This window comes from Aspergillus lentulus (genome assembly GCF_001445615.1).
Source record: "Aspergillus lentulus DNA, contig: Alt04, strain: IFM 54703, whole genome shotgun sequence".
Lineage (NCBI taxonomy): Eukaryota > Fungi > Ascomycota > Eurotiomycetes > Eurotiales > Aspergillaceae > Aspergillus > Aspergillus lentulus.
The window spans coordinates 1,656,954-1,682,361 of record NW_028322122.1 but is presented as its reverse complement, the minus strand read 5'-3'; the positions used below and the strand labels follow the sequence as shown (position 1 = coordinate 1,682,361).

General features: G+C 49.7%; 8 protein-coding genes across 8 annotated transcripts; 3 read left to right on the top strand and 5 right to left on the bottom strand.

The window, feature by feature from the left end:
• Nucleotides 1-301: 301 nt before the first annotated feature.
• ALT_1827 (AAA family ATPase VPS4) lies at nucleotides 302-1,813 on the top strand (the record flags this gene model as incomplete). Its single annotated transcript, XM_089599220.1, has 3 exons — nucleotides 302-603; nucleotides 684-1,016; nucleotides 1,087-1,813. 3 exons carry the CDS (start codon nucleotides 302-304, stop codon nucleotides 1,811-1,813), a joined length of 1,362 nt encoding a protein of 453 aa, XP_089456366.1.
• A 798-nt stretch (nucleotides 1,814-2,611) lies between these two features.
• ALT_1826 (putative spindle-pole body protein (Pcp1)) lies at nucleotides 2,612-6,427 on the bottom strand (the record flags this gene model as incomplete). Its single annotated transcript, XM_089599219.1, has 4 exons — nucleotides 2,612-2,852; nucleotides 2,910-5,755; nucleotides 5,825-6,153; nucleotides 6,211-6,427. 4 exons carry the CDS (start codon nucleotides 6,425-6,427, stop codon nucleotides 2,612-2,614), a joined length of 3,633 nt encoding a protein of 1,210 aa, XP_089456365.1.
• Nucleotides 6,428-6,825: 398 nt separating this feature from the next.
• On the top strand, nucleotides 6,826-8,801 carry ALT_1825 (putative regulatory factor Sgt1; the record flags this gene model as incomplete). The annotated part of the gene is made up of 3 exons (XM_033559280.2): nucleotides 6,826-7,090; nucleotides 7,157-7,356; nucleotides 7,419-8,801. The coding sequence occupies 3 exons, from the start codon at nucleotides 6,826-6,828 to the stop codon at nucleotides 8,799-8,801; spliced, it is 1,848 nt and encodes a 615-aa protein (XP_033415171.2).
• A 646-nt stretch (nucleotides 8,802-9,447) lies between these two features.
• On the bottom strand, nucleotides 9,448-10,592 carry ALT_1824 (AMMECR1 domain-containing protein; the record flags this gene model as incomplete). Its single annotated transcript, XM_033559279.2, has 2 exons — nucleotides 9,448-9,925; nucleotides 9,988-10,592. The coding sequence occupies 2 exons, from the start codon at nucleotides 10,590-10,592 to the stop codon at nucleotides 9,448-9,450; spliced, it is 1,083 nt and encodes a 360-aa protein (XP_033415170.2).
• A 756-nt stretch (nucleotides 10,593-11,348) lies between these two features.
• ALT_1823 (DNA polymerase epsilon catalytic subunit POL2) lies at nucleotides 11,349-20,517 on the bottom strand (the record flags this gene model as incomplete). The annotated part of the gene is made up of 7 exons (XM_033559277.2): nucleotides 11,349-11,444; nucleotides 11,503-12,049; nucleotides 12,112-12,442; nucleotides 12,501-12,586; nucleotides 13,713-19,653; nucleotides 19,708-19,847; nucleotides 19,910-20,517. 7 exons carry the CDS (start codon nucleotides 20,515-20,517, stop codon nucleotides 11,349-11,351), a joined length of 7,749 nt encoding a protein of 2,582 aa, XP_033415168.2.
• A 437-nt stretch (nucleotides 20,518-20,954) lies between these two features.
• On the top strand, nucleotides 20,955-21,642 carry ALT_1822 (COX20 family protein; the record flags this gene model as incomplete). Its single annotated transcript, XM_033559276.2, has 2 exons — nucleotides 20,955-21,312; nucleotides 21,383-21,642. The coding sequence occupies 2 exons, from the start codon at nucleotides 20,955-20,957 to the stop codon at nucleotides 21,640-21,642; spliced, it is 618 nt and encodes a 205-aa protein (XP_033415167.1).
• A 267-nt stretch (nucleotides 21,643-21,909) lies between these two features.
• On the bottom strand, nucleotides 21,910-22,734 carry ALT_1821 (uncharacterized protein; the record flags this gene model as incomplete). Its single annotated transcript, XM_033559275.2, has 1 exon — nucleotides 21,910-22,734. The coding sequence occupies one exon, from the start codon at nucleotides 22,732-22,734 to the stop codon at nucleotides 21,910-21,912; it is 825 nt and encodes a 274-aa protein (XP_033415166.2).
• Nucleotides 22,735-23,355: 621 nt separating this feature from the next.
• Nucleotides 23,356-25,310, bottom strand: ALT_1820 (chaperonin-containing T-complex subunit CCT6; the record flags this gene model as incomplete). The annotated part of the gene is made up of 7 exons (XM_033559274.2): nucleotides 23,356-24,582; nucleotides 24,645-24,818; nucleotides 24,872-24,892; nucleotides 24,940-24,981; nucleotides 25,039-25,060; nucleotides 25,115-25,209; nucleotides 25,269-25,310. The coding sequence occupies 7 exons, from the start codon at nucleotides 25,308-25,310 to the stop codon at nucleotides 23,356-23,358; spliced, it is 1,623 nt and encodes a 540-aa protein (XP_033415165.1).
• Between the last annotated feature and the right edge of the window lie 98 nt (nucleotides 25,311-25,408).

The window sequence follows — 25,408 nt, the reverse complement described above, 5'->3', positions numbered from 1 at the left end:
CTTACTTCCTCCAGGCGAGTGGCCGTCCGCTTTCTCTCATCGTCATACTGCTGTGAACAAGACAAGCACTTACTGTCCCTTCTGTCGCATTAACACGATTTGCTTATGCGTTGAAAAAAAAGCTCCTGGTTCTCGGCCTCGCTCAATCGTTTTAGCTGTTTCGCCGGTTACCCCGTTCACCTGGCAATCAGATCAACCAGGCAACTGTCCCTTCGTTGCTCCCCCGCCTTTCACTCTCCGATCGGCTCCCCGACGACGAGGCCAGTGTTGGAGAAACAAGCAGTTTGAACTGCGTGTGATCATGACCAATAATACCGATTTCTTAGGTCGGGCGATCGATGCCGTGAAAAAGGCCATCGAGCTCGACAATGGGGGCGAGTACGAGAAGGCGTATCAGGGCTACTACTCCGCACTGGAGCTGTTTATGCTGGCCTTGAAGTGGGAGAAAAACCCCAAGTCCAAGGAGATGATTCGCGCAAAGACGGCCGAGTATATGGATCGAGCAGAGAAACTTAAGAACCACCTGGCTCAGAGTGAAGACAAAAAGAAACCGAGTGCTATTGGCGCCAACGGCAAGGTGGCGCAAGGAAGTGGGAAGGGCGGGTATGGCTTCGGAATTCCTGTCTTTGCAGCGATAGTGGTCGAATTGTTTGAGTATCATACTAACATATATGTTTCATCAGGAAGGAAGACGACGATAATGAAGATGCCGATGCGAAGAAGCTACGGTCGGCCCTTGCTGGCGCTATCTTGTCGGACAAACCGAACGTGAAATGGGAGGATGTTGCAGGTCTTGAAAGCGCCAAGGAGGCTTTAAAGGAGGCTGTTATCTTACCTATCAAGTTTCCGCACCTGTTCACTGGGAAACGGCAGCCTTGGAAGGGTATTCTGCTGTACGGACCTCCCGGTACCGGAAAGTCATACCTGGCAAAAGCCGTTGCGACGGAAGCAAACAGCACGTTCTTCAGTGTCAGTAGCAGTGACTTGGTTTCTAAGTGGATGGGTGAGAGTGAAAGGTATAGATTTTCCTGGAGCGACGAGCATCGCACTCTATCGGTACGGGTTTCACTGACACATACTCTGCAGACTTGTCAAGCAGCTCTTCAATATGGCGCGCGAAAACAAACCAGCGATCATCTTCATCGACGAGGTAGATGCGCTTTGTGGACCTCGTGGCGAAGGAGAGTCAGAGGCGTCTCGCCGTATCAAGACGGAACTTCTTGTACAAATGGACGGCGTGGGCAAGGATTCGCGAGGAGTGCTGATCTTAGGCGCAACGAATATTCCTTGGCAACTAGATGCAGCGATTCGACGAAGATTCCAGCGGAGAGTACATATCAGTCTTCCCGATATCAACGCCCGGATGAAGATGTTCATGCTCGCCGTGGGCCAAACACCGTGCCACATGACGCAGGCCGACTACCGGACTTTGGCCGAGATGAGTGAGGGCTATTCTGGTAGCGATATCAGCATCGCCGTCCAAGACGCACTAATGCAGCCCATTCGTAAAATCCAGACAGCGACGCATTATAAGAAGGTAAGCGCCTCGCGTCTCGTTCCTTATGACTTGGACCTCACTGACAAGCGGCAGGTCATGGTCGATGGCGCGGAGAAGTTGACCCCGTGCTCGCCCGGCGATAGCGGTGCGACCGAGATGTCATGGGTGAACATCGAAGCCGATCAGCTCCTTGAGCCACCTCTTATGTTGAAGGACTTTATCAAAGCTGTTCGCAATTCAAGACCAACAGTCAGCCAGGAAGACCTCCAAAGGAACGCAGAATGGACCAAAGAATTCGGCAGTGAGGGAGCTTGATTTGTCCCTTTCTTCGTTCTTCACGTCTGTTCCTGCAACGATACAACTGATAGAAACTCACTGCATACTGCCTTCCTATCGGCACCCGGTATACATATGCGTCTTTGAGATTTTTTCCCCCGACGCATTGGGGAAAGCTTCAAAGAGCCGACTTCGGCCCTGTTATCCCACATACAGCCATCACTATGCGTTATGTCTTCGCTATGTCCTTATCTTTTCTTCTTCATGTTGTCATCAAGAGCTCGGTGTTCAGAAGCGTTATCCGTTCGGCGAGGCGAGGCGTTCTTTCTTCTCATCTCTTGTGTCTTTTGTCACACTTAAATGGCTTGGATATGGGTTGAACTTGTTCATATTCTCACGAAGAGCTTTGTCACAAACTTTATGCTACAAACGAGCTGTCAAGGATCAATAGCCAGATTCGAATTTAAATTCTTTCTAGTTGTCCCTCATGTGGACTGGGTTGGTTCCTGGTAACCAAAAGCGAGTAAAAAAATGACATATCTCATTGGAATATCCTGATCATGGAAGCAACAATGCCCAAAGTCATAACCTATGCCCAACTCCGCAGTAGCCCCAGCTCGAAGCTGGCGATGAGTCAAAAAGCCCAGAGCGTTCGCAGTAATAAAGACTGAAACTAATACATCCATCAAACACCCTAGGAAAGAAGCTAAACAAGGCCATATGCGAATGAGGTATGCAAAGCACACTGGGGAATCTCTGCAACAGAATCAGACAAGAATGAGGGCTATATGGAGGAAACAGAGAACAATATAAGTAAGGAATGGAGAATATCAGGATTTAAGTCATTGCAGCTTTGCCGGAGCTCTCCCTCCTCTTCTTCAACACTTCATTTTTGGCGCGCTTGAGACCTTCGCCTAACTTCTTCGTCTTCGACCACTCACGAGACTTTCTTTGCATGCGAACGGTGGCCAGAACCATGGAGACCGCAGTCTTCAGTTTTTGCCGTGGAGTCCGGAAATGGGTTCGTTCCCGAGGTTTGACGCCCATCTCATTGATCATTCTGAGGTCGGCCTCGTTACTAGTTGATAGTCAGCGGCTGTACGAGAGGGGGAAAATACAGGACAGGTGCACATACCAAGCAACGCGGACTCGTTCTCCAAGCTCCATCAAGCCCTTGCTCCAAGCTAGGTCGCGCCGGAACTTCTCCTCTCGCCTCAACCGAGCTCGAAGCCAGATGATCTCCTTGCCAAGACCTAGGATTTCTTTGTCGTGCCTGTTCTTATTGTCGCTGTTGGACTCAATGGTCTTCACGATTTTGTCATAACGTTCTCGAAGACCTTCCAGCTCCTTGGTGGCCGTCTCAGCTTTTCTGATACAGAAGGCGCGCTCCTCACGGACTCTGCGAAGCTGCGACTTCAAGTCGCTGATGCGAGCATCCCTCTCAGACACTTGCAATGCTAGCGACTCTGCTTCAAGAGTGGAAGATTTGAGGAGTTCGTGGAGATCTCGCTGATCCTCCTCTCGCATGGCTGCTCGCTCGAGGTCACGGTTCTTAGCTCGCAACTCCTTCAGGGTTCGATGAGCCTCAGACAGCTGCTTCCGTAGACTCCGTGTTTCTTCATGTAATCTGTCGGAGGGCGACCCATGAGGCGAACTCGTTTCGTATTTATTCATCAACGCATCGTGGAGCTCCCTTTCCAGCTCAGAGATTCGCTGCTTGCATTTGCGAACGGACGACTTCTGATCGGCTTCCCTTTGTAGCAGGACTCGTTCTCTCTTTCGGGCCTCGTCCAGATTATGACGGAGCATTGAAAGGTCTGCATTGGAAGTAGACTGCTCGATATCTCCAAGAGGTTGCTGTTCGAGAAGCGACTCAAGCTCATGGATGCGCTTCTCCAGACGTTGTACTTTACCTTTAGCCAGCGTCAGTTCTCTGTCTCGCCCACCGGAGGCCACATGCAGCTTATCCTGAAGCTGATCAATTTCGGCCGACAATCGGTTCTCTTCCTGCGTGGCACGCTCAATTTCAGAGCTCAGTTGCTTTTCAAGAGATTCTTTCGCTTCCAGAAGTGAAGCCTTATCGTCCTTTAATCTCTTTACCTCACCTTCAAGGCACAGGATCGATTTGCGAAGATCAATCTTCTCTCGGTCAAATCGGGTCGTATCGTCAACCTGGTCTTTGACGTTATCGAGTTGATTCTGGAGTTCATCGCGTTCGGCCTCTAGCTCAGCTACTGAAGTGCGCAGGTCATGTAGTTCGACGTGCGCATTTGCCAGCTGATCACGGAGCTTTTGCTTCTCTGCCACCAACTTTTGCAACTGGCCGTCTTCTGAAGACCCTTTCTGCAGCCGAGCTTTCGTGTATTCTTGCTCTTCTTCTAAGCTCGCTTGAAGAACAACTACCTCGTCTTCTAGAGCCTGAACTCTGTCTCTCAAGGCCACTTCCTCCCGTTTGGCGACTCTCAATTCTTCCTTGACAGACAGAAGCTCGTTTCTCAGCTCATCGATAACTTCCCGTTTCGATGCAATGTCGTCATTTAATTCCTTCACTTGGCGACTAAGAACTGCTTCTGCATTGAAATGACGGGCCTTCTCACTATCGATGACCTCCTGCAGTTTCACTTCCTTGCCTGAAAGAGAGTGCTCGACTTGCTCGAGCTTCTCGACAGTACGCTTGTAGCCAGCCGCTTGGTCCTCGGCCCGGTCTTTCTGAAGTTGTAAAGTCCGCTTTGCGCTTTCCCACCTGTCCTGCTCAAGCGCAAACTGGCCTTCTTTGTCTTCAATTTCGTGCTGAAGAGACTCAATTTCTTCCTGCAATCGTTGGACCTCTTCTTTGTACTGTGCACGTATGATGTGTCCGTTTTCCAATGAGCGCTGCTTTTCCTCGTCCAAAGCTCGCTGAAGTTCCCGAACTTGAGAGCGTTCCTGGCTAAGCTCGCGCTGTAGACTACCAGACTCATCAGTCAGGGCTTGGTGCCGGGTTTGTAAGAGATCTTTCTCTTCTGTTCGTCGTTGCAGTTCATCGAGGGCATCCTGCAACTGGGCGAACAGTTTGTCTCGTTCTTGTCGAGTGGAGTCTCGCTCGCGCTTTGCCGCTGTAGCGTCATCCCTCAACTTTCTTTTCTCTTCATCTATATCCTGCTGGAAATTTCGGTACTGTTCCTCCAGGCGGCGTTCATTTTGCATCTTCATGTCGAGCTGCTCCTTCAATGAATCATTCTCGCGCTGCAGATGACCAAGCTCGTCTTCCAATTTGGTCGTCCGTTCCTCTAGTTGCCGAGTGAGGCCTTTAGTGCTGAAAGACTTATTCGCCATCTCTTCGTGAAGTTCCCGAAGGTCTTGGTCGGCCTTTTCCTTTTCCTGAACAGCTTTGTTCGCAGCACTTCGGGCTTCATTGGCGTCGGCCTTGGCCTGGTCTAAACTTGTTTGCAAGTCCTGCAGGTGCTCCTTAGCGCGTCGAAGCTCTGCTTCAAGCTCAGATACGGAATCTCGGTCCTTGTTGTCTCTGTCTTTCAATTCTTCAATTTCTTCCTCACGAGCTTCAATGGTACGATCCTTTTCCCGAAGGGTCGCCTCCAAATCCTCAATTTCGTCGCGAAGTTTCTCAAGATTTTGTGATTGGCGTTCCTTGGCCTCTCTAAGCTCCTCTTGAAGCTCTCTTACGCGGCTATCTTTCCTTTCCATCTCTTCTCGCATCAAGTCCAACTCTTGCTGCACAGTCTCATCAATCTGTCTCCTTCGCAATTTTTCCTTCACTTCCTGAAATTGTAGACGGTAGGCTTCTAGGTCGCGTTCTGCCTGTTGAAGGCTTTTCTTGTACCGCGCAATGTCTCGTTGCATGGTCAGCTTCGTAACCTTGAGTTCCGTATTCTCCTTGAGAGCCGCTTGATTATACTCGGGACCTGCTTTCTGCAATTGCTCCTGCAGATAGTGGATCTTCAGTTTCAGCCCGAAATTATCTTTATCGAGTTTATCGATTAACTAAGGCAAATGGTCTTTAGCAGAGTTCTCATTGCGGTCTATCTTGTCAATAAGACATTGTTGACTCACCTTTTCCTGCTCCTTCAAGGTCATATTATTCTGTCCATCATTGAGGACATTTCCATCTCTTCGCAAAGAAGGGAGCGGGGTGCTCTGAACACTACTGCTCGCAACCTGCGGCAAAGGAGTCGGTTCTTCTGTGATGTCCTCCTCCTCGTCAATTCCTGTCATCTCCATGGGCGGTAATCCCGGAGTATTGACGTTACTCCGATAACTCGCTCTCAGGTATGCCGGTGTTTTGACGTCGCCGGCACCGCGTGTCGTGGGCAGATTCCTCAACAGATTGTTCTTCGTAGCGCTCTGCATCAAGGGAGTAAATTCACCTTTAGCAGGCGCAACTGTAGGGAGGTGCTGTCGAGATTTCAACGCGCTTTTTATAGGCCTCGAACTCGTACCAGCACGCGGTGTGCTGAGCTTGAACCCGCCGGAACTACGCCTTCGGTCTCCGAGCGACCTGAGAATGTCCCCATCTTTCGAAGGCGACTGAAATGAGTTTTCGACCGAATCAAGTGCAGATAGATTGTGTCGTCCCACGCTCCGATAGCCGTTGGTCAAATAAGTCGCGTTTCCATCGACCTCAGTTCGCGGCGTGTCGATATAAGGGTACGCCATCTTCGACGCGTTTAACGCGATGATAGACCGTGATCCGGATCCAGAATCAAACCAACTGTAATGACTTCAATGCGCAATCATCCTCGTGTCCTCGTCGTACATAAACAGCAACCAGCAGAACGATTGGGCGGAAAGATGCCCTGCTCATACAGATGTGTTTTGGGCGGTGAGGATCCGGCTTCTGGGCTTAGTTTGGGCAATGTTGACATCTAGTCTGATATGGTCTAGCGTGGTCTTCGCGACAGTCGGGCCGAGCATTTCGCCGCGTGTCCTTCGGTATGAAGTCATGACGGTAATTTATCATTTCTTTGACCGCAGTGAAGGAAAGGGAATACCTTCCTCTCTTTTCTCGTGCATCAGATCTCATCTGGCGCATCGGAGTTGCTCAGTTATCTAAGATGGCGCCCATGTCCCAAGAAGACCTAGAATGGTTCAAATCCACCTTTCGTCCCATCCCTAAGCCAGAACTCCCTGATGATGCGGTTGAATATTCCATTTACTATATCCCCTCCGACCCCGCCCCCGCCATCAACGATGAGACGACAGAGACAAGGTCACGATTAGTGGAGGTGCAACGGAGCGCAGCTGATCTGACGAAAGAATATCTGAAGGATTATATATGGCAGCGGGAAGGGTTTAAGTTGGAGATCACGAAGGAAGATGGTGAGTCGCACTCTGCACAGTCGAAACCTTACGCCGACTCTCGTGTGCTAACAGCTTTGTCAATAGGTATCATGGCGCTACGAGGGCGCACCAATTACGGAGACTCTATCGAAGACGAATGGGTGATTGTCTATCTCCTGCGCGAATTGACCAAAAAACACCAGGATATTTGGGTTAAAGTGGTCGACAGCGACGGCCAGTTTCTACTCGTCGAGGCGGCTGGCGCTCTGCCCTCCTGGCTTGAACCAGAAATAGCGGACAATAGAGTGAGTGGCATGCCTTGTGCAAAGATGCTCAAATTATAGCCGATGGCTGACGAACTGCACAGGTATGGATACACCAAGGAGAACTTGTCATCATCAAGCCGAAGCATGATAGAGCTCGGAAGGTCACTGAGAGGCTGTCGCTTGCAGACTCAAGAAAAATAATCAAAGAGGAGCCCAGGCGACTCTTGCGCTCTGCAATGATCCAGGAAGAAGCTTTCTATCGCTTACGGAACTATCCCAAGCAGATCAGCGAGAACCTTCACTCAGCGCTCGTAACCATTCCGCGAAAGGTCGCATTTCTCCTCCACCAAAAGCCAGCCTATATCTCGGCAGCGGTAGAGGCTTTTTATCTACGAGATCCCATCGCGCTGCGACCGCTCAGATCCAAAGACGCTAGCACATTCATCTTCAAGCCGGAGGATTTTGTCACCGTCAGTGTACGGTTTACACGAGTCGGTTATGCACAGCTCAAGAGTCAAGATTTCCCGGCACCTAAGTCCTGGATTGGAAAGCTCCCTCCGAAAGACGACCGAATTGCATTCGACCGGGCGGAAGTAGGGATGAAACTTGCGTGTGGCTTTGAAATGCTCCTCACCGATCCTCACAACCAAGACAAGGCCTCTGTGAGAGAAATGAAGCTCCTATTGGAGGATGTGGATTCTGGAGATGAGAAATTACCTACGGATGAAGAGATCTCTGGATGGGACAAGAGACAGGACGACGAAAAATGGCTGGACATCAGCTTTGAGGATCTGGACCGAGAGCTGAAGGGCAAGGGCAAGGGCAAAGCCGGCGACGGACAGGCCAAGGGCGCATTTGGGGATGCCAACGCTCAAGAGAATCTTCAACGCATCGTCGCTCAGTTCGAGAAATTCTTGAACGATGAATCTGCTGGATTCGAAGGCGCCGATTTCATTGATGATTTCGACTCGGATTCGGACATTGACGATGACATCGATGATGGAGTGAGTGACGAAGGCGAAGATAAAGAGGCATCTTTCGACGAAGAAGAGTTTTCACGGATGATGAAAGAAATGATGGGCTTGCCGCCCTCGGGGCCTGGCCTTCAAGGGGGGTCCAGGCAACCCTCGGCTCCCCTCGGTAGAATTGAAGAGTTAGGCTCTGAATCCGAAGACGACTTGGATGAAATACAGAAACTCTCCGCCCAGATGGAAGCGGAGCTGAGAGGCACGGGCGTTCTCGACCTAAATCGTCCGAAGAAGTCCTCAACTGGAAAGCAAGCAATATCAAAAGCATCGCAAAAGGAGGCCGGGGATGAAACTGAACAGAGTGAGGAAATCGTCGAAGACGACGACGACATCGATATCAATCTTGCCAAAAACCTACTGCAAAGTCTAGAGGGCCAAGCTGGCGCCCCAGGCCCAGCAGGTAACATGCTGTCAATGATGAATCTGCCAGTGCCTAAAGACGACCGGCCGCGGTGAAATCCTGAGCTATTTACCTATACTTGAGGCACTTTATCGGTCACTACGACCACCTCCATCACACAGCCGGCCATTGAATCCCTGAGTCGCCGTACTCGACTGTACTGCAGTATCTGCACCGCCTGAATCGCCTGAGAACATGCCGGTCGTTACTTCCCGGGACTGTAGCTATCCCCAAGTACCTCATGCACAGTGCGTTGCGCACAACTCATTCGCAGTGACTTTGGCGCTCATATATCCTCCCCGGTCATTCCTGTACTTGCGGCCAAGACAAGGCCAGCCCAAGGCTTCCTCTCGACTACTCCTCAAGAGTTCTATGGCAACTCGGCGCGTTCTTCAGTCACCTCCACAGACGCTACTAATGTGTTGTGAGTGGCGAGCGAGTATTTGGGATGAGAGTTGTAAGTTTGTAGTCTGTCCCAGAACTCACTCCAAAAGGAATCGCCATCAGAGGGAAGATATATTGTTATAGTATATAAATCATAGTGACCCTCGATAGTTCTAAAACAAAAGTAGCCAAAAGGCGCCTTTATCAAGATCCTCATAAAACATATTCCTCATTATTTTGGTCAAAATCATTAGTAGCGAATGTCTGCCGGCGCAGACACCGCATTCATGAGGTAGATCGTATCAATCAGTAACTGGATCACCGAGTGGTCGGGCACAACAATTCTGCGCTCCCGTCCTTCAAGGACATGACCCATTCCCGCCATTCTTGCCATTCCGCGTAGCTGGCACTAGCCTTGAGACCCTGATATTTCACGACGCGGAAGTCTGAAACCTGCTCCCACGGCTTGCTGGACCCGGAGTGGCTGCTGCTGTTGCTTCCTCTTAGAAGTCGCCGTGCAACGCCCCCGGTGGCCACTCCGTCCCAGCCAGCTTTCCGCATCAGACTTTCCAGGGTTTCCTCTTTCGTCCAACCTTGCTCTACGGCTACATCGGGCAGATAAGTGGCGCCATAGCGCCGGCCGCGGTGAATGAAAGATATGCGGATACCATGCACACCAAGTATCCAATCCAGAGCATTGGTGCAGGGCTCAAAGGAACCGAGAAGAGTCAGAGAACAGGATAATGACGATAGAAGCGACTGTGGGATCGGAGCGAAACGAGAATCCTCGAACGCGCTATGTTTCAGTGTTAGCCTCGAGAAACCGACATGGACTTCGTTCAAGCAAAGGGTACATACGAAGTAAGAGCATAGCTTCTGAGGCCTTCAGCGAGCTCCTGCGCGTCGAAAGTACCAATACATCCACGAAGGGACTTGTGGCCATTCTTCGACAGAGTATTCCACGTCACAAATAATGGATAATGTTGGGATTTTGGCCTTTGTTGCCGCATTTCTGCCATCTCAGGTTGCGTAGATTCTGAAATAGGGGTCGTGGCGGCAGTGGAGCTGGATAGAATCGAGCGAGATGAATTGGAGGACATGACTGACGGAGTAGTAGAGACGCTCGAGGAGTCCGAAGACAATTGGCTTTGAAGGCGGCTGACACTGGGCAGCTTGATAGAGTGTGGGCGGCTACTCTTCGACTTCATTGAGCCGCGCTGCGTTGTGTCGCGTCCCTCGTCAGCATCGTCGTCATCGTCCTCCTCCACTACGACCTCCTGTCCAAGGTCGGCACTATCCCTTTGAGAAACAGTGTTATCAATGTCCTGAAGAGACGCAAGCTTTTTGGACTGCTCGTATCGCTCCCACAGCTCCTCCACAGCTGCGAGATCGATGGGCTCATGGCGTTTATAAGAGGCAGCAAGGCACTCAAAGCAGTAGATGCAATGGGCTGGACTTGCCATCTTGTGATGTCCAAAGCAACGTAAACTGCGTTCAACCCTCACTTCTGCAAAAGCAATCCACTGGCTTCAAGGATTGGTAACTGTCGGCAAGGTTGCAAATGAAGAGCAGGAGACGGTTACCAGAAGTAAATGGCTCAGTCCACCAGGAAACTACCCTTGGCGACGTCTCGATAATGTTTCACATGGGCTCAGCGTGCTTTGGTCAGAAGTGGGTACCGGAACTGCTATAGACAACAGCACTGAGGACACGGAAAGCAAGTCACTCAGCTGTTGATCGGCTGTTAGGGAGAGTGAGTAGAGGGGGAGGTCAGCGACGGAGGGGAAGACGGCAAATGCACGATAAGATAACACGTGATAAGACCACCTTATCAGATGATCAGAACGTCATGTGATCTTTACAATCCGTTATCGGTTCTAGACATCCCAGCAACTCCACTATGTACAACTTTTGCTATTCATGTGGATACAATGTATGGTAGCTAAAACCACTGTTCAGATTCAAGAATCTGCCACTAGCTGGGGTCTTTCCCCTAATCTATTGCCACAGCTTACCTTGCAGAGATTTTGCCCAAAAACATAGTGAAGGAAAATCTAGCTTTTTAAAGGTTCACAGATGAGCAGGCCCCGCTGCGCCATATATATTTCTGAAACCGGTTGATCGTTTGCGAACGGCTCACATGCTATGAACGCAGTCGTGAAGTAGGAGCGACGCCATCTAGAGAAGTATAATGTTTGGTATCCGACTGGACATGCCTATCAACAAGATGCAAAGTTCAAAACGTCGATGGTATTTTCCCACGTAGAGCCCGTAAAATCCGCAATCAGCACAGTGGCCACCCACAGATTCTGGTGCTGAACAAGTTGAGAAGCTGTTTCATTTCTTCGCGGACCTACTCCACAATCCAGCCACAGTTTCCTTGACCCTTCGCTCCTGCTCCCGAATCTGCTGCTCAGTTTGCCCCCGCGCGTCGCCACGGCTGTCAATCTCCATACGTCCATCATGCTGCTCCTCGGTAACCTCGTTGCCATTGACATGCTCCGGCTTGGGATCAAGGCTCATGACACCATCCATCATGAGTCCTCCTCCCTCGCGAAGCTTGTTGATGGCGCGGACAGTATCGATGGCTTTGTGCAGCGTCCGCCGAGCATTGAAGTTCTTCTTGACTGTCGGCAACAAGTCCTCGCCCGAGCCACCGTTGTCATTGAGATCATAAGGCGGGTTGATCCAGGGATGCTGGAGGGCTTCATGGGCAGTCATTCGGGCCTTAGGATCGACTGTCAGACAACCCTTGATGAAGTCTCGGGCTGATTGGGAAACACCACGCCAGTACTCGAGAGGAGTGAAAGAATAGTCGGCTGCAAGGATGGCCTGCATCTCTTCCAGGTTGGAGTCACGATCGAAGGGAGTGTAGCCGCAGAGTAGGAAGTAAGTGATGACACCGATGGCCCAGATGTCCCTAAGTGCCGAGTCAGTCATAGAATTCAGATTGGGAGATGTAAGAAACGGACAAAAACGTACACTGGCTTTCCATGTCCACTCTTCTTGAAGATCTCAGGAGCCATATAACCTGGCGTGCCACATGTCGTGGTGAGGACATGGAACTGCTCCTCGTCCATGATCCTAGACAGGCCAAAGTCCGCAATCAACAAATCCGCATTGTCCTCCGGCGTCCGGAACAGCAGGTTCTCCGGTTTCAAATCACGATGCACAATGCCATGGTCATGTAAATAAGCAACCGCAGAGAGGACCGCACGGATGAGGTCAGCCGCATCGGACTCGTAGTAGCTACCTTTACGACAGATGCGGTCAAACAACTCTCCACCCAGAGCAAGCTCTGTAACGAGGTATACTGCAACATCACGATTGTCAGTCTGAGGACCTCCACCGAGCAGCAGGGCTAGTCATACGATTGTTCATGGTCTCAAAGTAGTCAACCAGAGTCAGAATGTTCTGATGACCCATGGAGACTCTCTTCAGCACCGCAATCTCATTCCTAACCTGTCATTATACCACGCCACATATCAGCCTCCGCTCGATGTCCACGCTGACCCTAAGAGGCCGCATTTCAGTTTCAGAGGTAAATACCATGTGCTCACGCCCGGCCATTAGCCGCTTATTGATCACTTTCGCTGCGTAGTAGCGACCAGTATCGATGTGTACGCATTCCTTCACCACTGAGTAGGAGCCAGCTCCGAGTGTTTTCCCAGTCTTGTACCGGCAAGGCTGGACCTTGGGTCGTTGACCCGTCTGCGTCTGCGATGCCATTGAGAGTAAAACCGTACCCCGATCCGGTATGACAGATGCAAGGAAATCAGTAGGACGGTTCGTCAAAAGCTCTCTTCGGCGCAAATTAAAGAGGACGGGGCGCTGATATTACTATGACTGGTCGATTGCGAAGTGTGTCAGAACAGTAAGCCGAGAAACAAGCGAGAATACCAACCGAAAAGCAATCACTGCATGAACTCCCGGAAAGCTATTCGCTAAGAAAAGAAGCCTCCAAAATGGACAGCCAAGATGGGACGTGGGTGTAGTTCGTAGTAAAAGCTTTCTTATCGCAATCGGTGGGCTGTTTCGCGCTTATAAAGGGAATTGCGGGGTTACAATACACGTATCACAAAGGGTAGGGCTTCTCGCGAGACCTGTAATAAAATATCTGTAGCCTTTATTCGGATCAAGATAGGCGAAGGAGGCCTGTTTAGGAATTTGGGGTCCTTGCAATAAGCCAGAAGGCCTTGGGGAATGCAAGAGACGCTCTGAAACTGATATCTGTAAGTTCAGCTGACAACGTGTTTAACTTTCGGCACATCGGCGGTCCACTACGGCTTATGGAAGTGTGGACTGTACAATTCAGAGAGAATTTATGCGGTGAATCTTCTTACTTCAGTCACTTGATTTCGCAATTTATGCAACTCCAAGCCCAGAGATACTTCACCAGAGTGTTAATATATTACTGCTCGCGAATTAGATAAATATTGCCTGAGGTGTAAAAACGCCTTTCCCAATGACCCCATCACGCCGCCGCAATGCCGTGGTATAGTCAACATAGAGTATATAGTTTGAACAGTTAACAGTCAACAGGAAACTTAAGGGACAGGGAGAAATAGGAGACAAAGTATTACATTTGCTCAAGTACACCCTGCACAACACTTTCCAGGAGCTTCAAGCCATGGAATTTGGCTACGCTGCTCAAAAGACGAAGCTTCTTCTCCACCTCTTTTCGGTCCATTGTTTCCACCCAGTGACCACTGCATGAGCAATGTTCCATGAAATCGCTGATCTTGAGACCCCCGCATTTGGAGCATTTGAGGTCTTGTGTCTGCCAACCGACAATCAAGCCCTGGACTTGGCCGATGAGGGCCTCTTCCTGTGCTAATCGATCGTACTCTGTTTGGCAGAAAGGGCACCGCCAGGGCTTGGGCGCTGCTTTGTTTGGGTCTGACCCAATCTCTGGGAGCACATCTTCGTCCCGGCACAGGTCCAGATCACGGATCAGACAGCAGGCGTTGCAGGAAAGCTCAGAAAGCTTCAGACTTGCCCCTGGATTCTCGAACCGGCCTTCTTTGCTGAACTCACGTACTTCGAACATAGCTAAGAGTTCCCGACGCAGCAGCCGAGTCTCTAGAGTCGTTGTTTTCGAGAGACTCAAAACCTGCATCAACAATTTGACGAGTTCAAGGACAGGGTTGCGCTTGTCGTTGTTGGGATCCACTAGGACTCCGGGAAGGACGGGGAAGACATAGTCGGATGCCAGCTCCGGATGAAGCAGTTCGTCCCGTTGACGCCGAATGAGGCCGGAGATCTGCTTCTTGAGAGGCTTTGAAAATCTTTCCGCGAGAATTGACGTAATTTCGTCATTATCTTCGTTATGGTTCCCGATTGGAATCTGTGTAAGACGAGGTGTAGATGAATCACCAGAATCCGGCCGTTTGAGACCATGCATGAGTTCGATATACTCCACAACCCAATCATGGAAAATCGTTTGCATGGGAACTGGTAGAAAGCGACTAAGCTGCCAATGCATCACAGTCTCGAGCTCCTGGTCCTCCGATCCGGTTACTTCTCGGCATCCCTTGCCACCATAATTGTATTCGTCGTACCAAACGAGATAATCCCAGTACTCTTTGATCTCAAGATCGATGAAGTGGAACGATGGGTTCGCGCGGATGGACTTTAGGACATATTGGCTATATGCGTATGCGTTCCCCACCTCGGTCTTCGTAGTCTGGAGCAAGAGACGGGTAGGGCTCGCAAATATGACATTTGATCCGACACGCCTGAACTCAGCCATGAGCCGCTGGAATGATTTCCTGGACAGCATTCGCACATAATTGTGCAAGGATCGATCATAGAGACATGAAACCGGGCTCTCAACCCATCGAATCAAATGCTGGACCATAATGTCCGCCATATTATTTCCTTCACAAGCCTCTGACCACCAATGCTTCACCATTTCGCGAAGCACGACAGCGCCGGCTGAAGCAAATGCCTTCTCCGAGTAGAGAACGCCAGAGCCGTTTGCGTCCGCCGAGGGTTCTGACGAAGCCAGAAGAGTGTCTGCCCCCTCCATTTCATTGATGATCGAGGAGGTCAGAATGGTGTTGATTGAGAGGTTACGAACCTCCAATTCAATGCAGACAGTGTTATAAGCGCTGGGCACGTTGACTGACGGCATGGAAACTCTCTCCAGGGGGCCTGTAACATCGTCTTTCTCGTAACCCGCATGATCAGGTCTTGGACCATTAGACCACCAGAGGACAACATTGTTTTGTTGGAGTCGTCTTGCATATGAGATATCAATAAGATACCGAGGATCGTCATTCTCGAGATTGCAAAGAGGTACGTCACCATATCGAGCCAGCATGGTCAAGTGTTGAATCCAAGAAGCAAGATACAAGTAGTGCGTCACCAGTCGCTTAGCAATAAATGATTGCCAGCCCAAAGGTGGAAGGTCCATATCCGACACTTCGGGCTTTACTGGAAGAACAGGATACTCTTTCAAGATGGGTATATCATGGCACAGGCGGTGTCTTTGATGGGATTGTATGACCATGATGGAGGGCTGAGTTTCTTCGCCTCTGATTTTCTTGATCAAGTCGCCTATCTCCAGATACGCCTTCCTCCTAGTCGTCACTTGGGTGGTCTTGAAATGGATCTTCTCCTGGTATTCGAACGCGTTCTGGGACTGGTCTCCTGCCATGTTTTCCATTGTGCGCGCACGAAGCTCTGCGTATATCTTGTCAACGTTCGGCAGGCCTTGAACATCCCTCGTGCGATTGAGTATAACAATGTGTGCTTCGCACTTTGTGGTCGAAAACAAAGCGAATATCTGTCTATCACCCGAGAGGACATGGTAGAGATAGTGGTAAACCAAAGGTGAGCTCAGAAGGTAAGGTTCATCAGGAGTCGTATGGCATAATGTCGAGAGATTGAACCCTCGATCCAATCCCTCACCAAGAACTCCTCGTTGTTCTTCATCAAAGGTGCATACACTGCCCAGCTTTAGAACAGCGCGGACACTCAGAGGGATGTTCTTCTCGTAGACTCCTTCAATGCTGGGGTGTTGCAGAAGAGCGTCTATTTTGTCTGCTTCTCGCAGGTATGTGTCTTCGGACAACGTCAACTTGAATAAATGAACCGAAGGATGTCCGTTGGGCAAAGTGTGGTTGACCTTTTCCACCTCACAGTCTGGAACATCAACGTCTGGTAGCGAGTCTCGTTTCAGATTGACGTAGAGCTGTCTGGGAACCTTGACAGTAAGCGCATGGATTTTCCGGTCAATCAAGACGAATGCCCGGACAATGCCAGGCCTACCTGTTTCACAGAGCTGAAGAACTTGCCAGGTATTGATGTATAACAGCTCTGCTTGATTCCTGAAGAGATTGCTTAAAGAATCAGTTGCCACATTTACGCGTTCTCCGAAGAGCTGGCGACGGCGAGCTCGAGCTTGCTTCTGAATTTTCCATTTTTGCTTCTGATACTTCAAGAATCCAACGTAGTCGTCGTTCAACGAAGGCATTTCGGCTGGAAGGCTGGCAAAAGGATCAAGCAAGGTCTTTGTTTGACCCTCAGGGTGTTTTCTTTTCTGTGAGACCTTGCCGTTCGGTGACCACTTCAGTTTCTCCGTCGAGTTCGCAACAGCTTCCCCGATGTCGCCGTGATGCTGGACACGATGGTCCAGGATGTTTGTTGAGATGTCGGAAAGTGGGTTCTTTTCTGTCTTCCCGAACATATCGGTCATCTTGGTTTGCTTGAACTTGTCCTCCTTCATGTTGATCCGCCGTTGGAGCCAGTCAGGGTGGGCTACTCGGGGTACTGGATTGCGGACTTTCTGAAGAGCAGCGGGAATTGTGATCAGTTTCTGTACAACAGAGCCCAATCGCTCAAGGTAATAGTCCCAATCGATGACGCTTCGAGGATCCATATCTCCGGGATCGTCTTTCAACCATTTCCTCAAAAAGAATCGCTTGACAGGCTCTTCTGCTGAGAATATAGTGACTGGAATGGCTCGCTCGGTGACGGGCGTGTTCCTTGGCTTCGCAGAGATGATGTACTTGCAGTTGAGACCCTTGTCCTTCACCATCTGCTCTCCCAGAAATTCTGCTAACCGCCGCGCTGTCGTGATGGAGGTTGACTTCTGATTTCCATATTCTTCCAGAGTCTTTGTCATGCTCCGATTTTCAGAAATGAGTTCAATGAGCTCCTCATCGGCCAATGTTGCGCCATGTTCATAGAGAACGTCTAGCCATCTATCAGCTACTCGAGCAACAGCAGCATATGTTTCTTCCAGGGTGGACCCTTCTAAAAAGAAGCGGAAAATTTGAGTCTGGAATATCTTGATCAACTTCAGCTCTCCCCTTCGCTTGACTTCGAAGCCCTTCAATTCAGCTAAGGATCCATCATGATTGAAAACAGCATAGCGCTTCTTCAAGTTCTTATCCTCTTCTTTCGACGTGGGGAGTATCATCGCTTTGTAAGGGCCATCGACTTCAAAGAAGATAGAGTTGTCGCTATGCGTCTCGTATCGGAACGTCTTCGGGTCGACAAGTGTTTGGTACTGGTGATTGGTGTATTTTCCGTGCACGAGGTGATTTAGCATGACGCAGGGATATGATATACCAAGCTTCTTGCCGTTCTTAAGAGTAAACGAGAAATCCTCGGGAAAACTTCCTGGGAGCATACACCAAATACCATCGGTGTCGAGTTCCAGTGGCCGGCCGATACGTTCAACGAGCTCTCTTGCCATTTGGATGATATGCGCGCCAGTAAGACACGTCACACCGGCCATTTCCATCGAGTACCACCGAGATCCCTTTCTCATGACATAACCATAAAAACTGTTTAAGATGACTTTATGGGCAAGTTGTAATGAGTCGAACAGCACAATCATCTTCTTTGCTTCTTCAACCTCCGCAGCAGAAGCACCTGCTGCTTTGAGGGCTTCAGTCTTCCCTTTCCAGACTTTCTGCTTTCCTTTGAAATCATATCGTCGATCACGAAAGCTGCGAACAGTGTCCACATAGAAAGGATTTTCACGCTGGCAGATGATTGCCTCGCGCACAATGGTCTTGCTGTCGTGGATCTTATGATAAATCTTTTTGCTATAATCTTGAAGGCGCTTCTTGATAATGGCAGCTTGTTCCTCGACGCTCATCTCGCCAAAGGACCTCATCGGGCTGTTCTTGGTTCTCCCAGGGAATCGCTCATTTGCAACAGCTTGTCTGATCATGTTGTACTCATCACGCTTGGCTGGAAGGAACTCACCACGCCAAGCCCACGGTAATCTCCTGTCACACGTCTTCCCGGGCCTGTTGAAGTCGCAGGCAGCGCAGTCAGATTCCTGGATCATGGAGTCCGGTTGCAATCGGTTGGTGATCATGATATTGGGATACATGGAAGCAACGTCCAAGTGGTAAATGGAAGGGACCTCGTCCCTGTGTGGCTTATCCCTGAGATTGACCAAGCGTTCTGCGATCTGTGCCTTGACTTCTTCATAATTTACCACATCATCCATGGATTTCTTCTCTTCGACCTCAATACTAAATTTCAACGCGGCATCAAGATCCCGGAGTAGTTCGTCAATAGCAGTGGTATCGATGGTGAATGTCACGGGGATATCGCTTCGAAATACACCTGCTTCGATACTCTCGACGTGACCACCGACATAGGTCTCTGATTCCAGAAGATGGCCCTCGTAGAACGACTCCGGGGGATCTTTGTGCTTGTTCGGGAGTACAATCTCACCCTTGTATGCTTGCACCATCAACAGCATTTCACAGAGGGTGCCGGTTCCTTTCCGCAGCGTGTCATCAGGGTTGAGTGGAATGATTGTACAAAGCGAGAATATGAACGGGTGCACGTATTTCATATACAGATAATATGTCGCCACAGCATCTGAAACGGAATATTCAGCCAAAGTTTGGGGGCGTTCGCTTGCATAAGGAGTCATCAGCTCTGGATCAAGCTCGTCAGGGTCGTAACCAAGCTTCGCAACGGTGACAGCTTTCAAACCACGGCTTCCTTGAGGGAGGTAACTGTCACGGTTGACCCAGGCAAAGCAATCCATGTGCACACAGTGGTCACTTTGGTAGATATCCTCGCTGTTTTTGCGAAAGCCGATCTCCTTGTACATGTCAATTCCAAGCACGCTAGCTCTAGCTTCGATGAATGGCCAGTCGAAAAAGTCACCGTTGTATGTGGCAATGACCGTCGGCTTTGCTTCTTTGATGTGCTCGAAAAAGCGCTCGATGACGCTTCGCTCATTGCGCTCGTTGAAAATCATAAATGGCCCACTGTACTCGGGCTTGGGTGTATACTCAAAATCGTTAATATCTTCGGACACTATCTCTCGATTGGTTATCAGAAATCCTTGGCCATCAATCATGTAGGAAATCATCATGATCTGGTCGATCACAGAATCGGGGAACTTCAGCGGTAGTTTTGTCGTTTCGATATCGAAGGCGAGAATCACTGGATCAGCACGCTGAAGTCGTTCTTCTAGGCAGGTCAAGGAGATAACACCGTGCTTCGCTTCAACAGTGTACCATTTTCCAATTCGGATATCTTTGGGTCTGTCAGTCGTTGTTTATTGACAAATATGGAGAGTTAGTTGCCCACCTTTGTCGATTGCCACCCGAACATGGTAGGGAACATCATATTCTCGAATATCAATAATATAATCACTTGCATTCATATTGCCGTTAGGTCGTGACTCGTTAATCAGTTCATCATCAAAGAGATCGAATCCGGCATTTGCGCTGGAAGGATTAGCTTCATATCAAGTCAACAGGACCATATCGCCCCTCAGGACAAAACAAACCTGGAAATCTCTGCATAAGTATCCATTACATTCACATTTTTCTTGTTCTTCTCTGCCAGTGGAAGCAGCGTCTTACGAACATCCAGTAGATGGCTCACATTTGCAAAGTTGAGCTGAAGGAATGTTCGGCGATGCCCAAGTAAATGGTTCGGCAACTGTAGATCCTCCTTCTCTACCCTTTTTATCTTCTTGATCAGTCCCTCGAACATCCTCCGGCACCATTCTTCGACTTCCGCTTCATGACCTTTCTTCACAGCGAGGAGAAAGTACGGATCGTACTCCACCGTCGCCTTGAAGCTACCACCTCCATCCTCCAAAAAGTAGTAATCTACCCCAGCACGTCCTCCAGGAACATTTGAATCTTCTATCGAGGTGCTATGCATATTGATGAGCCAGCCGACCCTCTTCTCGCCGGATTCGAAGCGCGGGAAGCCCAAGGCTTCGTCGATGCTGTTCGCCAGTCGAATCGCCTCGAATTTCTCATCTTGGGACGTAGCTTCGGTCGACCTTAACGACGAAAATTCGACTGTCTTTGTACGTTTGGGCTTGAAGCTCGCAGAACTGGACCGGAACTTGTTGCCATACTTGCTGGGTTGTCGCGTAGGCATAGCGACGGTGAGGCCCGCGGTCGGGGCCGAATATCAATTATCAAACAAATAGATTGTTGATGAGCATGGAACCCTAAATTAAGATCAATGCAGCGAGTATCCGAGCATAGCTGTGTGAGATATCTGTCAATGGGTTGGTTATATCGAAGTAAGCATGTATAAGTCCATTGAACTTGACCACTGCCCGTTTCCCAGTTGCTAATTTTGCCCTGTTTTCCGATTTCGACGCGTTCGCGTTTCTACTTTACGCGTGCCATCAAGCCTCTAGAGAGTGCTGGGGCTGCCGGAAGAGCTAGCCTGATTTGTCTAAAAGTGTATAGATTCGGATCATGGTTGATCCGGTATAACCGTCGTTCCGCACTTCGTCTGCCTATGTCGACGAAGTCATAAGCTTGTTGAATATTCTCTTATTCAAGCGCGAATTATAAGTCCAGAAGATGGCTGACGATACTCGGGACTCTACCTCGCATATTCCAGTCGCGGGCGCAAACGAGCAGACAGCCTCGGAAGACTCTTCATCGTCACGAAAAAAGACAAAGTACGAGCTCCCAAAGTCGCAGGTCGGAAAGTTATGGGAGGCGTTTGGCAATCCAGAAGAATCGGCAAACGTATTGTCAAGTACAGGCTACAATGGGGTGAAGAAGGATGCGAACGACGTTTCGGTCACCGAAGCCGTGAAATCAATGTCTTTGAAAGAAGTCACATCATTCTATAAAGCTCCATGCGCTCGGGATTCATTATTGCTAGGGATCGGTGCCGGATTCGGTATCGGTGGGTTGAGAGGTGTATTAGGGGGTAAGCTGGAGTCTTTACAGTGAAGCGAACCAACAGACGGGTCTCATAACTAACTGTGGCTGGTACTTAGGCCTGCGCTCAATATGGACTGCCTGCAACTGGGCCGTTGGGGCGTTCGCTATCACCTCCCTCGCAGCCCACGAATTCTGCCAGCGGCGACGAGTCCAGGAGCTGGACGGCATGAAGCAAGCAGTAGAATTGATGAAGGAACTGAAGCTCAAGAAACAGCGAGAGAAGGAAAAGCAGATGGCGGAAGAGGCTGCCCGCTTAGCCGAAGAAGAAAAGAAAAGGAAGAGTTGGACGAACCTATCGAATTATAAGTTCTGGTAGACGAATGGCGCGGCACAATGTTGGGAGTCACGGAGTTTCTGGATGTCACTAGTGGTGTAATGTAAAATAGCATATAAAGTACGGAGTACATATTTCTAGAAGAGCGATTTCCAGCGTTGCGGTCCTTCGAATGGCGACCAATATGATCAATCCAAAACATATGCATCGTCGCTTATTCAACTCCATTCGCCAGCCAAAACGAGAAGAAATGAGAGAAAGCCAAAACGCCAGTCCAGCTAAATGCAGTTTTGAATGAACAGAATAATTTCAGAGATTGAATTTGACCCTCTTCTGAATCGTGCCACTTTGGATCGAGCGAAGTTTATCAAATTCGTGACCGTCACGTCTTTCTCTTCGCTTTTCGCGCGCTTCTCTTGCTTCTCGAGATTTCCATTCAGCCACCTGCTTTTGTCGTTTTTGCGCTCTGGCCCAAGCGATTGCTGCAGTAGGCTTGAATCCGATGCCGTTGATGCCATATCCGTCATCATTTGGATCTTTGGGGTCGTGACCAGTTATTTCAGAATCATTCCATGTAAGTGGATTGTCCTCCATTGTGCTGCCAGGAGACGGCGAACCCTGCTTATGACGCATCCTTGATTTGTCATTTGAGGTGGCTTTTCTCTTACGGGGGCTCGAAAGCGACTTTTGCTTGACGGTCCAAGCTGAAGTTGAAGCTGATGCAGCAAAATTTGCATTAACAAGATGGCTATTCCCTTCCGAAGACCCATTGAAACCAAAATCGCTGGGTTCAGTAGAAGTATTCTCAGCCATGTCACGAAGACCGTTGTATGAGTCAACCCAGCATTTCGTGCGAAGTGAGTCTACGAATGGGTCCTTGTACAGACTTGCATCCGAGTTAGACAAACTTGAATTATTTTCACTGTGAATAGCCAGCGCTCCTAGGCGACCGGCAACTGCGGCTCGAGGGCTGTGCCTCCCTAGGTCTTCTTCCTCGAGGAGTCTCGCTTCCTGATGGCTCGCAATCGAGGCTGCTGAGATGTGGGAGGCTGGTGGGCTGTCGCAGCCTGAGTCCGACGATTCTCGCTTGCGGTTAGGGGAGCCGATTAACATCGTCGGCCGACTCGGGGGCATTATTATTATCGCGGGGCTGATCTGGGAGCGGAAGTGGGGGCATTCCTTTCCTGAGGTAGGTAGCAGCCAGGAACCCTTCATAACAGGTCCAAAGCAACCCTCCAACCCTCTGGCTTCTTCGTCCTGTCTATCTGACTGTTGAAGAAGAAGGGTCAGGTGAAGCCATCCTTTGTATCACTGAGGGGAACATGGGGGCTTGGACCGGCATGATGTCTGATGGAAGGGGGGAAGGCGAGGGGAGGTTCATCATTGGACGGAAGTTAAATCTAGATTGCCTTACTAAGGGAGATATAAGGTAGTTAGCTTATGGTAAGGTAGGCATGCTTTATCTATTCCTCAGTCACAAGTCATCAATACTTCACTGGTTCGAAGACAGAAACGGGTCGTGTCTTTACCGAGAAGTCCTTAGATAATAATGATCACTTCAGTATGCTGAGTTCATAACTTTGAAAGGTATTCATTTATCAAAAATCGCTTCAAGCAGGTGAAATTTGAGTAATATGAGGTCAACCGAGGTTCAAGTGATAATTATTGAATTTATTTGAGTACATTTTAGGCATAATTGCTTCGATCTTGCAAGCATGACATGTCTCTAGTAGCCCTTTACACGTAATATCTGCATTACTCATCCATGCCACCAGGGCCACCTTGTTTGCTCATTTGTCTGGCCTTGAGCAGTTCGTCACACAGAAGTAGGTTCGAGGCTATACCAGTGCTCGAGGCGATGCAGTTACGCAAGACCCGGTAAGAATCGAAGACACCCTCCTGCACTGGATCCATGGGCTCTCCCGTCGTCAAATCTAACCCGACCACATTGCCTTCTGCACGCTCATCCTGCAGAGCAGCCAGGGAATCCTGGATGTCGTGGCCTGAATTGGCAGCCAGGGTCTTGGGAATAACCAGAAGGGCATCAGCAAAAGCAGCAACACCCCACTTGGCTTTGCCCTTGACAGACTTCCGAACGCCTTCAGATGACAGGTGATGAGCGCAAGCAACTTGGTAAGCCCCAGCACCAGGAACAACGCAGCCGTCGACGATGGTGTTGTAGACAGACCGTAAGCCGTCGCGGACTGCATCTTTGACCTGAGCGATAGTGTGTTGGTTGGGCCCCTTGATGAGGATGGTAACAGACTTGGGGTCCTTGACCTCTTCGACAAATGTGTACTTCTCTTCTCCGAGCTGGTGTTCGTAAACCAGACCGGCCCATCCGAGAACATCAGGAGTAAGGTCATCCACACTATTCTGAGCAACACCACCGCAAATCAGCTGGAGTCGTTCCATGTTTCTCCGCTTAGCTCTCCGGAGGGCCAGAATTCCGTTCTTGACGAGGACATCCAAGCTCAGAGGATCAATACCCTTTTGATTGATCACGACGAAACCCTTCTTGGGGTCAGTCCCGCAAACCTGCTTCTTCAGTTCCACGATCTTCTGCAGCTTAGCGTCCACAAATTTGCGCTCGCTCTCCACCAGTTTGTCCCTCTGCTCGGCCGAGGAGTAGTAGAAACCAGAGTTGATTTCCGACTTCTCATATTCCAAACTGACGTTCAGAGTCAAGATGAAAGCATTCTCAACCCTCTTAGGCATATCAGGGTGTCTTGCACCGTGGTCTAAAGCGAGACCACGGATGAGCTGTGTGTCAGACGCCGTCCGGTGCTGCATGGTCATGATCTCAACCATGTGCAAATCGGGTTTCTCAGGGGCTCGGTGAATGGCAAGGACTGCATCGACGACATCCGGTGTAAGCTTTTCAGCAAGGGCGCTGTTCAGTTTCGTGGCAAGCGACGTCCGAGCAACAGAGAGCAACAATTCACGGTCAATATTGCGCTCAATCTTAAACTGGTCGAGGAACTATACAACCCACATATCAGCCTCTTATCGAACGAATTAAGGTATTTATATTCAATACCGACCTTGAGAGCTTCATTCTTGGCAATCTCGTAACCATCCGTGATAACTCTGGGATGCAGCCCCTCGGAGATATACCGATCAGCCTGCTTCAAGAGCTCTCCGACCATCAAGACGACGGACGTCGTTCCATCACCGGTAATATCGTCTTGTGCTGTGGCGGCGCGGGCAATCATAACCTTGTTCGTGTCAGTAGAAAGTGGTATCCGAGTTCGAATCGCAAGTAGCTTACGGCTGTTGGGTTTTGGATTTGCTGCGTCGGTTAACATGGTTCACAAGACATTACAGAGCATAACCTACCATCTCCCGCAAGAGCACATTGCCATCCTTAGTCAATTTGATCTGTATGGGGCCGCCGTCAGATAACGTATTCTTCATTCAAAGAGGAGTGGTCCATACTCCGCCAGCACCATCCACCAACCTACTTCGTGTCAGTATGTTGTCATCATTGGACCATTTCAAAAGTGAAACATACATCTTTAGAGTCCCAGAGGGACCCAAATTAGACTTCAAGACATCCTGAAGACCCTCACCAGCGCTGATGTTCACTTTCAAAGCTTCCGCCCTCCGCTGTGCGGTGTCAGTGTGTGTCTAGATAATTGAGGGGCAGTCCGGAGCTTTTCCCATACCCTCGACTCGGCTTTGGGGTTCAGTAGCTGAGTTGCAGACATCTCTGCAGATTGAAATCGATAACAGAGAACAAGAGAGCACGCGGAAGTACTCAAAAGGAAAATAACACCTGTTGATATTGGTCGCCCAAAAAAGAAAC